At 43.2% G+C, this 13,334-nt stretch overlaps 1 protein-coding gene across 1 annotated transcript; it reads left to right on the top strand.

Moving 5' to 3' along the window:
* Positions 1-6,040: 6,040 nt before the first annotated feature.
* Positions 6,041-12,512, top strand: MCTS1 (MCTS1 re-initiation and release factor). The gene is made up of 6 exons (XM_067304263.1): positions 6,041-6,076; positions 6,820-6,972; positions 7,677-7,774; positions 8,875-9,008; positions 10,054-10,121; positions 12,290-12,512. The coding sequence occupies exons 1-6, from the start codon at positions 6,066-6,068 to the stop codon at positions 12,369-12,371; spliced, it is 546 nt and encodes a 181-aa protein (XP_067160364.1). The 5' UTR covers positions 6,041-6,065; the 3' UTR covers positions 12,372-12,512.
* Positions 12,513-13,334: the final 822 nt, after the last annotated feature.

Raw genomic sequence — 13,334 nt, forward strand, 5'->3', positions numbered from 1 at the left:
CGCTCGTTACCTCCGCGCGCCGGCGTGAGGTGCGTCGTGCGGAAGGGGGCGTGGCCTCGGCCCTCCGCGTGGCGGGAGCGGGAGGGGCGGGGCTCTCTCTCTCTCGCGCGCGCGCGCGTGCGGGGGGATGGGGGCGAGTGTGGGGGCGCGGTTTGGCCCTCGTCAGCCCCCGTACCGCCACCGGCGCCGCCCGCCCCCTGAGGCGGCGCTGCCAGTGGCGGCCGGGTCGAGGCCGCCCGCCCCTCGCGTGTCCCCCCGCGGCCCCGGGGAGCTGGCCTGCCGGCGCTCGGCGGCTGGCGGGCAGAGGGGGAGGCCGAAGTCCGTCGGTAGGAGGCTGCCGTTAATCAGCGCTGGGGCGAGGTGCCCTCGGGTGGTCTGCTCTGGGCGCGCTCTCCTGTTGAACGCTTTTGTCTGCCAGCTTATTTTGGAAGGGGGGGGGGTTTGTTTTCACTCTTATAAACAAAAATTATAATTATTTAGTATCACACCGCTTTTCATATGGGTTTAACATATACGGACTTGCATTGGGCTGAAGCTTAGCGCCTTTTAAAAAAAAAGCTTGGAAGCAAAAATAGAAACTGTGAACTCTCAGTGGCTCTTTGTGATGCTGGTGTTTTTCTGTTATCAAAGGAAACACGAACTCTCCAAGAATACTGTTACGGTTCAATCAGAGCTGAGAAATAGCTGCACAAAAAGTAACAAAACGAGCTATGAGATTTTGTTCCAGGAGAGACTCTCAAAGGACTTTGCTGAGAGTTTACACCTGCCTTTCTGACAGAGGAGCTCCTCAGGGGAAGGCTGTTGGCAGTTGTGTTTTTGATAGAAAAAGATATACTAACTTGTCTTTACAGAAACTGTGGTTCGTACAGATATGAATGTAATTTTCCTGAGGTTTTTCTGGAGCATGTTTTCCATCTGAGTAACTATCAGACAGCTCCTGAGGCCTGAAACCTAATCATAGTCTTGTATAGGAAAGTACTTTTTCCAGATTAAAAAAAAAACATACACTAGTTTGTTTCTGCCTGGATGCTGAACGAGTTATATAGTTGCAAAAGCACTAATGAGTTACATTCCAAATCATGTATAATAGTGACAAACAGGTTTGCTAAATAACAAAGCTTTAATGATTACGCTGTTAAGTTTTCTTCTCAGTAATTGTCATGTTTACTCAAGCCCAATTAAGTCAGAGGTGTAGAGATCATAGCTTAAGTTTCTGCAGATTCATGCTTTGTGAAAATGAGTGTAAAAGAGGAGATGGGAGTAAGTGTTGCCTTTGCTGGAGGAGCAGCAGGGTTATCCTTTCCTCGTAGTTGTTCAGCTAGGCAGCAGTCAGGACTCGGGCGCTGTGTCCTGCCAGTGAGCACACACGGCTCCTCAGCTCCTAACCCGTCCTGGTCTGGGGCAGCCTGGAGGGAGGGGGAAGAGGAGGCAGAGTCCTGGGGGCTGAGGGGGAAGCCAGCTGCAATGGATTTCACCATCTTCCCACCAAAACAGATGGAGGAGGGAAAATTCTGAATCCTTTGTATTTCGAATATGATCTCCCTAGGAGTAGGAAGGGTTGTAAAGCTATTTGCTAGATGTCCCAGTTGCATTGCCAGTCTTATCCAGGTATCATGCTTTTAAAATTGTTACTTAAAAGTGGCTGTGCAACCAGAGCAAGGGTGTCCAGCTTTTTGGTGGTGAGGCTCAGTAACAATGAGAGCTGTGTTACAAAATTTCAGTCTAAGGGCTCAGGATCTTCTTCAAAAATTCTTTGTGCAAACAAATTTAGATTGGGCAGGGAGTTAGCTAGCCTTGAAGTCTGTGCAGCTACACTAACAAAAAGCCTGTGCGTTTGGAAGAGAAGATGGAGGTGTGGAGACCAAACTGGAGATCAGCTCTGCTCTGAAGGGAGCCAGTGAGCAAGATGAATTGAGCTTCCAGAAGAAAGGAGATAAGAGCTTCCAGATTGAAAAAAAGCCATTTTTTGAGAAGTGTAAGCTGATCTTGCTGTTTTATGTTCGTGTGAAACCAGTGGTTCAGATGGTTTCAACGAGATATGCCATTTATTAAGAGTTATTGAGGGTAAGAGTTTTTGCCTTAGGTTTTTAATGTTGTATGTGAGAGTATGATGAATCTTTCACTACTGTTTTTAAAAATGTCACCACACCTGCAAGGATTGTTAGCTTGGCAAAGTATTATTAAAAAAGGTATTCTGAGGAGCACAAAAAATGTATGGAGTAGTTTGTCGGTGTGACAAATTTTCCCTCTCACTTTCTAATCTGAGCATGAGCAATTTTACTGTGCTTCAGTTAAAACTGGATGCTTGATTGTAGCTTACTATTTTAAGTGATGCTACAAAGTGGGAGAGTATTTTAAAGTTAAATGCTTGAATATTTATATAATGCCACAGTTCTTTCCTTTCCTGTTTTTTTTTTAATATTAGTGTGTTCCTAACTCTGTATTTTACAATTTGAATAAATTATACCATTTATAAAAGCTCGATTTTATTTTGTATGGCTACTATTGTTCTTAATTGTTAGGTTTTAATTAATTATATAATATCAAGATTGACATGCTTGACTGATTTCCTTTTGTGTAGCAGTTAGCAAAATGATGACCTGATCTTTTTTGTCCTTTCCTCCCTCCCCTTTACGTCAGTGATAATGTTTCCATTACTCTCAAAGGAAATAGAATTGAGGCCCATATGTTTGCTGCTCTTGCAGTTAGCTGCATAAAGAACAAAATCATGCATGTTTACTCTTCGAGAAGATAAAGAGCAACATGATAAAATCCCCTATCTATGGTTTTCATTATTATTCACTATTACTGCAGCCATCACCAGGCAAAACATAACTTGATTCTAATAAACACTGTAAAGCATAACTGTCTGCACCAGAACCCATTTCTCTGTTTGGCGGTTGAGATGTTCCCGGGAGGCCAGGTTTGTTCTGCTCCTCCTCCACCTCGAAGGATGGCATGTGGCACCGTCACCTTATCCTCTGCCAGATTTCCTGACTGGCTCCAGTATCCACTGTTCGACAAGAAACACACCTCTGTTGCAATCCTGTAGATAGGACCTTGTTTCTTCTTCTCAAACTGGGGAGGAATAGCTTCTGCTTCGCTGTTTTGAAGGTGGCTGCAGTTTTTTCTTGTTAAACATATTTTGTGTTTAAATAATAGTAGTAGTTATTAAACTCTACCTTTCTCTTTTGCAGGATTTTTTTTTACAAAAAGTGGTATAATACCTGAGAAAACAGTGCCATGTCTGCAAATAATAAGCAAGTTGTTCTTGTGAAAGCAAAATAAAGACACTGTTGTGCAATCGGTAATAATATGACAGAAGGGCATGTCAAAGATCATAAAATGAGATGGCTTCTCGCTCCATCATCTTCATGTTCTGACAAACATAGGTTTTTACATATGCTTTAAAAAACTACAAGCAAAGTATCTTTGATCAATTTGCATACTTTAAAACGGTTTGACAGTTTTAAGAAGTTGCTTCATTTTTAAAGTTGAAGTCTATCCTTTGTAGCAGTTTTGTAGTTTAGAACAAAATCCTGTTGTTGGAATCAGGAACATGAGAACGGTAATACCGGAGCAGTCCATCCAGTGCGTGGCTGTTGCATCAGAGGCAAGTACACACCTACTGCAGTTAGACAATGTGTTTGCAAGGGAACTTTTTAATCTCTTTTAGAAAATACATTTGCCCTTGGGGGAGAGTGACTTTTTGAAAATGTATTTTTAATTCATATTATCTTGACTAAGTATTACTGTTAATTTTATGTGTATAAAATGTCTAATGTAAATGGTTTTACCCATTTAAGCAGCATGTTTGAGCTGAGATTCCCTTTTGCAAAAAATGAGGTACTTCTTTTTAAAAATATGATTTTACTTTCAAAAGTGACTGTGTAAAAATAGTTTCTTAATAGGACAATGCCATGTTTGAAGTCAGGTGGTATCCTGCTGTCTTGAGAAACAAAAATAGCTTTACTGCTGTAACTCCCGGTAGTCCCACAGCACCGATGCTGTGAGGAGAGCGTCCGGGTTTGTTTCTTGTGCAGCCTCAGCAGCGCTGCGCACTGAGCTGATGCGCCAGGGCGCTGCAGCCATCCTGGGGGGAATGGCTCTGTAAAAATGGAGATGCTCAGAAGGCAGCAATAAAAATGATCAAAATGCTAAGGGGAGCGATGTTGGAAAATAGGGGTTCTGACTCTCGTGTGTTAGATCAAACCCAGCAAACTAGAACCGATGAGGTTATGAGATGAATGAGGGTGTAGTTGCAAGATGGCTCGAGCCTGCTTAAGTGTGGGCTCCTCTATGGCCCTGCTCGTAAGTTCGTCCTACCTTTTGCAGTAGCAGCAGTGCTTGTGAGGCGTAGCTCTCTGAACCTGTTCCCTGGGCTGATCTAGCTGGAAGCCTTTTTATTTGAGGGGGGATAGGGTTAATTTTAGTTTTGCGGTAAATCAGGTCCTTCAGCTAGTTTATTGTGAGGGACTGGGAGAATGTGCTGGGGTGAGAAGAGCACGTGGCAGCAGCCTCAATTAGATACCGTAAACTGCTGTGGAACTGACTTAGAAGGGGGAATGCAATAGTTTTTACAAAACTGTGAAGGAAGCAGAGTAATTTGGGTGTGTATTTGGTGTCAGAAAAAAGGATTTTTACTATTTCCTTTTAAGAGTCTGTTGGCCTAATGTAGCTGACTGGAAGCTTTCTCTGTTATTTAATTCATTTAGGTAGAAAAAAAGCACTGATGGTTCAGTGCGGGAACCAATCTCATTTTGGCAGAGACACAGATTAGGTTAAATTGGCCTTTCATGTAAGCCTTTATGTGATTATCTGAACTGTGCAGCTTCCTGGTAAATGTGAATGTTTTAACATTGCCCTGACCAGCAATGAGAAATCACAATAAAAGTTTTCCCTCTGATACTCATTGGCTATTAGGCGTCTGCTGAGTTTTAAAGTAGTTGCGTCATAGTAAAAACTATGCAGACAGGCTTTTCTGGTTAAAAGAATGCGGTAGATAAATGGAGGCGACTCCAGGGTGCCAGTGTGTCTGGCATGAATTTCGCTTTTATTGTTAGTCTCTCCGAGCTTTTGAGTTTCATCTCCTAAAACTCACGTGCTGGAATTTTGTCTTTACCCAGCTTTTTTGGTGTGAATGCTTAACGTCTGCGGTTCCTGCCGTGTCTGAGCTCCTCAGGAGGGCGTTTTTGCAACGCCTGGCGTGCAGGGAGAGAGTACTGGTGAGCCATCGGTGGCGAGCTGCGGCGCGGAGGATGAAAGCCAAGGCCACAAACGTCAGAACAGTGAAGGATTTGGGAAGTGGAATTCCCTGAATTTCCTGTTAAAGTCAAGCCTACTCTTCAAAGGCTTCTCTTGATTACTGTAATTGTATATATAAACGTGTGTGTATATGTATGTATGTGTATACCAGCTTGTTTCCAGCCACCTAGGCTGCTGTTTCACAAACGTCTTTCCCGCGGTAGCGCTGCCCCAGACAGCAGCTGCCACTTACTGTTGCCCCTTGCCATCACCTCGCTCGCAGCAGCTTTGTGATCCTAGGGCGGAGCGGAAACCGCGCAGCTGCAAAGGGCGGTGGGGGGTTACACGGCCTACAGCGACCCGGGACCAGCTCCCGGAGCCGGCTCGCGGGCTGCGCGAGGGCTGCGGCTGCCCGAAACAAGCGGCCCTGGCTCCTGCGGCGGCGGTGACGGCGCGCAGGCGTGAGGCGAACTGGGGCGCGCCGTTACCGCGCGGGTGGCTCGGAGCCGCCGCGGGGCGGGAGGCGGCGGCGGCGGCCGTTGGGCGCGCGGGTGCGCGCAGGCGCGGAGGCGCCGCGCGGGCTCCTGGGAGCTGTAGTCCCCGCCGCGCTGCCGGCCGCGCCGGTGAGGCTGCGCGCGTCGCGTTGTTATGGTGCGGCGCGACAGGCCGTAAAGCACGCGGCGCTTCCGGCTGGCGCGGAGGGGAGGGCCGGGACGGGAGCCTCGTGCGAGGAGCCGTGGCCGCCCGCGCCGCCGCCCGCGCCGCCCGCCCGGCCCCAGCGCCAGCCCCCCCCCGCCCGCCCGGCCCCTGCCGCCCCCAGGATGTTCAAGAAGTGAGTGCGGCGCCGCCCGCCCGGGCCGGGCCAGGCCGGGCCGAGCCGAGCCCCGACCCCGGCCCTGCGGGGCCGCCGCGCCGCGATACCTGGGCCGGGCCGGGGGGCGGGGGAGGCCGGCGCGGAGCGGGGCCGGTGTTCCCGCTGCCCCGGGGGTCGCTGCTGCCGGCCGGGCCCCGCGCTCCGGCCGGGCCCGACGGCGGCTTGGGCTCCGCGGGGCGCTGGGCGCCTGCGGCGCTGCCGCCGGGCGCGCGGGGTTTGGCTGCTCCGGCGCGTGCTATGTTTATTCATTTATTTGTTTATTGAAGTGGAATCTTTAAGTTGCTTAAGCTTTGGGGTGATATAAAGCGTGATTCATATGTCTGTGGTAAAAGTGAGTGGCTGCTCATAAATACATCTGAGCAGCGCTATGAGAGTCAGTGTGATCAGCAAAATCTGGCTTACTGATGGATGAAATACCACTGTGTGCCGCGGTACAGCTGTGAGACGGTACGAGTTATTTCATGGATGCGCACAAAGTTTGGGGGCAAAACCAGGCTACTAGCGAGACATTTCCCCCCCCCCCCCAGTCCAGTGTCTCCAGGGATCAAATTTAAGCCCTGTGAACAATCTGAGATTCAAAAGTTGGGCAGCTGTGATAGTGTTATAGCCAATTTGCAAGCATTTCTTAAAACGCTGCTCAGATGTGGCATACTTTAGGCAGCAAATTCTGCTTTTTTGAAATAGTCTCACTGACTTGACAGATTTGATGAAAAGGAGAATGTATCAAACTGCATCCAGCTGAAGACTTCAGTTATTAAAGGTATTAAGAATCAACTGATAGATCAGTTTCCTGTTATTGAACCATGGCTAAACCAGATTATGCCAAAGAAAGACCCCGTCAAAATAGTAAGATGGTAAGTTTCTTCTCTCTTAACTTGTGCTTCTAGGGTATTTGGATTGCTTTGTTTATATGTTTACTTTCTACAGTAGATGAGCCTAATGTTTTTGAGAGATGTGTGTAATTTCTTATAATAGTGCATGTTATGACCAAAGCATAAAGCTTGCATATGCTCATCATGCTTTTGAAGGCTGTTAGTAGGATGTTTGAAGAAGATAAAAATATTACTTGGTATATACAACATATTCAGGGATCCAGGGATCAGTCTTTTAAGGGAAGCTTTCAGCTTTATGGCTATGAAAGCTCAAACTTGTTTGGATAGCTTTCGCTAGCATTATTTTTACTAATTTTAGGCTTCCATATGTGATTGGATTTTTTTTTTTTTGGGGGAAATACAGGGTAGTGTGTTTTTGCTGATTTCTTTCCCCTTGCCTGCTCCCTATATGGGATTGGGGGGGGGAACAGCTTGAGAGCTGCTGGATGTTTGTCTGCAGATCTTCTTTTAAGGAGAAGAAAATGTGCAGGAGACAAATGTTGGAGCATAGGGCATACCACAGGATAATATATTTTGTTCCAAAATTTCCTGTTAGTTTACTGCCTTAACTCTCAGATGCTAGGACAGACCAGACTGTGTGAACTGAAATATTTAACTTAAAATATCAAAGGGTTAAGTAGTTGTTTGAATAACTTGTTTTTTTTTTTTTCCCCCCTGTCTCACAGTCATGAACATATAGAAATCCTCACTGTGAATGGGGAGTTGCTGTTCTTCAGGCAAAGAGAAGGGATTTTTTACCCAACTCTAAGGTTACTCCACAAATGTAAGTTCCCTGAGGACAGCTCTGGTGGGGGGAAAGAGCTGAGAGGAGGATTCAGCAGGACTTCTGTAGAACTGAGTTAAAAAGAACTTAGTTACATGCCTAAATAGGTTCCAGAATAGATCTTAAAGATAAGTTCCAGGTTAGAAGATGTACTCTATTGCTTTGATATTTCAGCTGCCTATATGGTTTGCTTTCTCCAAAATTATCGTAATGCTAGATGTTAAGCAACCCAGACTTTCATTTTTAAGGATTAAATTGCACAAAGTGCTATAAGAATTCTTGAGAGAATTTTCCTTGAGTCTAAATTTCTTGTGGTTGGTCCTGTTGCCCCATGCTGTATGTCTTATTCTTGCAGTGTTCCTTTAAACCCTTTTTTGCTGCATTCAAATACTTGTAGGTGCTTACTACAAAAATATTCTTTAATCATCAGTTAGTGTTGTATTATTACTTCTCCCCTTCAAGAATTTATGCTGCATGATTTTAACTTTTTAAAACTTAATTTCTTGGATTTTTTTTTTTGGTTTGCTGTTCTTGATTGTGTTGCTGTGGTTCTGATGAGCTCAGGTGTCCCTAAAGATGTTATTCAGTCAGATCCCAGTGTTTAAAAACTGTGTTTGAAATAGTTCAAGCAGTTATGGACACTTGAAGAATGGCGGTGAGAGCTGACAGTCAGCCTTCATGACTTTTGTCTGTCTTTTGCCTTTCTTCTGTCCTATTAACATTAAACTTTATTTTTTCATTTAAGAGGTTATACCTGTAATTTGGGGGATTCAAGGCTCCTTGTATGTGGGCACTTAAGTGATTGTTTTCATTTGTGAAAGCTTATTGAAATTGTTATTCTGTATAGAGGCTCCGTGTGTATGCAAGAGGCTTGCTTAGTTTTGGATTAATCTTTGGTTCTGAGAAAAAGATGTGAACGGGGAAAACACTGCCCTTTGGGGAAAGTACTGCCCCGCGGGAGCTCTGGTAACTGTTTCTCAAACTTCCTACCTTTTCAGCACAGCATACATCTAACTGCCCCTTCTAACCTGACTTGGTAATGAGTTGTTCATATTGTCATCTCACCATATTAATTAATGCTGTTATCTTTCCCCTCCTAGATCCATTTATTCTGCCACATCAGCAGGTTGATAAAGGAGCGATTAAATTTGTACTAAGTGGAGCTAATATAATGTGCCCTGGCCTGACATCTCCTGGAGCAAAACTTTACCCTGCTGCCGTTGATACTGTTGTTGTATCCTTTAATGATGAATTACCGCTTGCTGTGAGATGAGTAAATTTCCATTTGTGTTTTCTGAGCTGATCATAATCTGAATTACTTTGGATTCTAATAGTATTTCGCGGAATAACTAATAACCTGAAGAGATGCAGATAATGAGATGTTACTTGTCAAAGTAAACATTGTTCTTATTTCTTTCTTATTGTGGTGTTCCAAGCCCGAAATAACTGTTCCTGCTGTGCTCAGTAAAGTGGGATGCTGCTTCATTAATCTAATGGATAAGTGGAGCCCCTTTGTGAATTCATGCAAACTGTGCAAAGACATGAGGTACAATGTAATTTGTCCACTCCCCCCTCTTAATCTTGTACCTCCTTCAGTTATAGAAGAATTTGGTCCTGTTCTGACTGAATTTGGAGAGAGGTTTGTGATCAGCTTTGCTGTAGTCAGGACTTTGCTCTATGCATCTGATGAACTTGTGAAATGAGAAAAGTATCCTAATTCATTCCTGCCTATTATCTCACTGAGAAAGGAACCACGAGCAAATACAACCTTGATGATACCAAACTCTGCTGCTTCTGTTGTTACTCAGATGCTAGAGAAAAAGATCAGCAGTTAGCGTCTCGTGTTGTTGAGCTTTAAAAAAGACGCATCTGATTTCAACACTTAAATTTTTCAGATTTGTTTTGCTATTCTTCTGTACCTTGGAATCTAAAATGGACCTCCATGTAGTTGTAATACTGTTCTAGAAGGGGAGAGACTATCATGTCCTTGTTTGGCACAAAGGAAGAAATTCAGTGTAGTGCTGGAAGATTTTTTTTCTTAATATAATTGCTGTTTGAGGGTCATAAGTATGTTTTATGTTCTGTGCACAGTGATTCAGCTGTTAAATACAGCACGTTATTTTGCTTATCCTCAAAAACTAGTGCTCCGGAATTACTAAAGGGGCAAAAGTCCAACTAGGGATTTTGATACTTTTTTTGAGAAGTGATTTCCTCATCTTACTGCTTTTACTTTTCTGAAATAGTTTAAAAAATCCATTTTCCTTAGCGATAATTTGTAGGCAATAATGGCAGAGGGAAAACAGCATGCATTATGTGTGGGAGTAATGAAGATGTCAGCTGAGGACATGTAAGTCTTTTAAAAATTGAAATATAACCTGTCCCATGTCATAATTCCTATGTTAGCTTGGAATAGAAGCACCACTGCCAAGGTTACTGAGTCACCGTTGCAGCCTATTTCTTTCAAATACAGAATTTATTTAGACCTTCATTCTGTTGATTAATATTCAATCTGGAGAAGAAGAGGCAGAGAATATCTTCCCTACTTATTTATCTACTATCTGGAATCAAAACCGTTCTTTTATGGGAATATGGATTTTTAAGACACACAACATCAGTAATGCCTTTGAATGTTAATATTTCTTCCTCTCTGATCATAGTTTCTCAAAGATCTTGCTGAACAAAAAAAAATCTATATGGACTACTTACTAGCTGGACTGGGCAAGAGATGTAATTTGAATTTGAGGGGGCTGAAAACACTGAAGTGCTTTTGTTTGCAGGCATAGCAGAGATCAAAGTCCTGCTGGTTCTTGGTCACTCAGCCAGGCTTTTCTCTGTGACCTTCTGTCTGTCTTTGCCTTGCTCCCACATGCAGCATTCTGCCTGGCATGCTTAATAGCTTAGCTAGGCTTCTTGTGAAGTGTCCGTCCAAGGGATAAACATCAAGTGAAAAATTACTCGAGAAGGCAAAGAGGATGTTAATTGGAAGGAAATGGATGTTAATTGTCCTTAGCATTCAAGTAATGCTAAGTTAGCAGGAGCTAAATCATTTTGTGATTTTAAGTTCTATGACCTGTAGTAGTAAGATGCAAGTTGCACCCAGCAGATCTGGCCTGCTTTGGTTCCAGCCCCTTCCAGCATGTGTGTGGGTGAGAAAGTTGACCGTGATGAAAACAAGTCACACTTTCTTTGGGGATAATTCTCAGCTGGATCATCTTCTGCACTGGGTCACTGCACGGTCAGGTAGCACGAGGGAGAGCAGGAGTGCGTTAGTGAGGACAAGGGTAGAGTGGGACTGCAGCAACATGGATCTGGACCTGCCTGAGCTGCTGAGGAGTTGCATTCCTCAGGATGCTCATAGTGCCTTCAAAAGACTTGGAGAGTAGCTGGGAAGAAGGGAGATGCAGCTACTTGTGTCCCTATGTGCGTGACCTGCTGTGATCACTGCAGGCCTAGAATATCTCTAATCCTAATCCCATGTTCAAATTCAGCAGCCTAACAGCTGAACATCCAGTTCCTGTGAGAAGCAATATAAATTGAAGAGGAAAAAAGCAACATGGAGAGGAAAATGAAATGATATTAATCTGTGCAGTCTGTAAGAATACTGTTTTGCATGATATACTATAAAATAAAAAACTGAAATAGTGTGATTTCTGTTGTTTGGAGTGAGTATGATACATAATGCAACAATTTGTTAATTATTTCCAATAAGCCAGTAATTTTTTCCTGTTTACTTTTGGGCAAGTTGTCAGGGTAATGGAGCACTCTAGTGTGAATACAGTAAACTATGTTCTCCGGGGGAATGAAGCCTGTTCTCAGTCCCAGAATGTCTTGCTTATTGTGACAAAACTAGATTCTCCCATGGAATAGTCTGCTGGAGAAAAGAGAAATGCAAATCCAATGGAGATACCCAGAACCATATTTAAAAGATGCTATGACTCAAAAGGTGTAGAGGGATAATCTCCAACTGTAACGTCTTGCAAGTCCTTGGCATGTAAATTTAGCATTTGCAGTTCTTTATGAAGTGGGTAGATGTCCTGCAAACAGCAGCGAAGCAGATCACCTGCATTTGGCTGGGTCGGTGGCACATCTGGAACCCAAACTTGTCGAGTTCTGCGTTCCAGCATTGTTTGGTGTTACACCACCATGTGTGCAGTGAGGAGAGGCTCTCCCAATTGTGGTACTAATTTGATAGAGGAATGAAACAGTTAACAAAAGTAGCAGCAGTGTCGTGTGAAGAACTGTCTCCCACAAAGAAGCGGTTAAATACAGTGGTAGGTTGCTGACAAAACCTGGAAGCAAATATTTTCGTCTTATCATACAGCAATGTGGTTATGTGTAATAACAGATATTGTTTCCTCTCCACCTGCTATGTAATATTATGACTTTATGGATGATAGCTTCTGCCTGTTCAATTGATAAATACTCTCTTTTGTACTTTAACTATTTTATTTTTTTACCGCTTTAATGTTTCACCTAACTGACTAATACTTCTATACCTTTTTCCTTGTTCTACAGTGAGAAGGTCAACAAAGGGATTGGTATCGAAAATATCCATTATTTAAATGACGGCCTTTGGCATATGAAGACGTACAAGTGAAAAGGAACTGTGTTACTCCAAAGGAATGCACTTAGATTAAATGTGGACTGCTTTGTAATTCCTTCTGTTTTTAATGTGACTGAATGTACAAGTTACTTTGTTCTGTGGCTATGCTAAATAAATCAAGTGAATGCGAAAGTACTGTTAGGCTACAATAGTTTTCTAGATTTTTTTTTTCATTACAGTTCTTAATTGTTTTGTCTTAAATCCAAGTCTTCAGTCACTGAAGATATCTGATGAAAAGATCATGCATGGACTGTGAGTAGACTATTTCAAACTAATAGGAGGAAAAAGCCAAGAAATGTTTACATTTTTATGCTCTTCTAACAGAGTAATATAAAGCATATATGAAATATAATTAATACGGTTTATACAACCTCTAAAACATTTTAGGTTTTTTTTTTTGCTTCTGATTAACATCTCTTTAGTCTACCTGTTTCCTGAACATGGAAACATCTTTTATTTTTTAATGTTATTTTTTAACCTAATTTAATTTATTAACAGCATTAACTTCAGTATTTTACTTCAGGGTTTTCTCTTTTTAAGATGCATTTATCTGTATAGGATTTATGAACTTAAACTAGTATGTGAACTATAAATTCTTTTTTGCTAGTTCATATCTAAAGAATATATATAAATGTTCGAGTTTCTACCTGCCAACACTGTTTGATATCACTCTCCTTACAGTGGAATTTATAGTAATGGTGGGCATGCTCCAAATGGAATATGTGCCAATCGGTGCCTGATGCTCTGCTCCTTATTTGCCTTCTTATTTTAGGAGTGGAAACAAAATCGCTGTTCAATAAAGGCATGATAGCAAAACGTGGTTATCAGTGTAGCCAGGAGTTTCTTCTTCAGGTGGAGCTTCAAAAGAGATCTCAGCTTGTGCACACTGCCACATGTGCGTCTGCAGTACTGGCTAAAGAGCACTGCGTGTTTGTCTGGGTAACCCAACTCTGTTTA

The sequence above is a fragment of the Apteryx mantelli genome, chromosome 13 (assembly GCF_036417845.1).
Source record: "Apteryx mantelli isolate bAptMan1 chromosome 13, bAptMan1.hap1, whole genome shotgun sequence".
Lineage (NCBI taxonomy): Eukaryota > Metazoa > Chordata > Aves > Apterygiformes > Apterygidae > Apteryx > Apteryx mantelli.

Bases quoted from the DNA above. Each gene is read 5' to 3' on its own strand.
- MCTS1 (XM_067304263.1), top strand. The intron at 6,973-7,676 runs GTAAGTTTCTTC...CCTGTCTCACAG, and splicing joins CCCGTCAAAATAGTAAGATG to TCATGAACATATAGAAATCC. The intron at 10,122-12,289 runs GTAAGTCTTTTA...CTTGTTCTACAG, and splicing joins AAGATGTCAGCTGAGGACAT to TGAGAAGGTCAACAAAGGGA.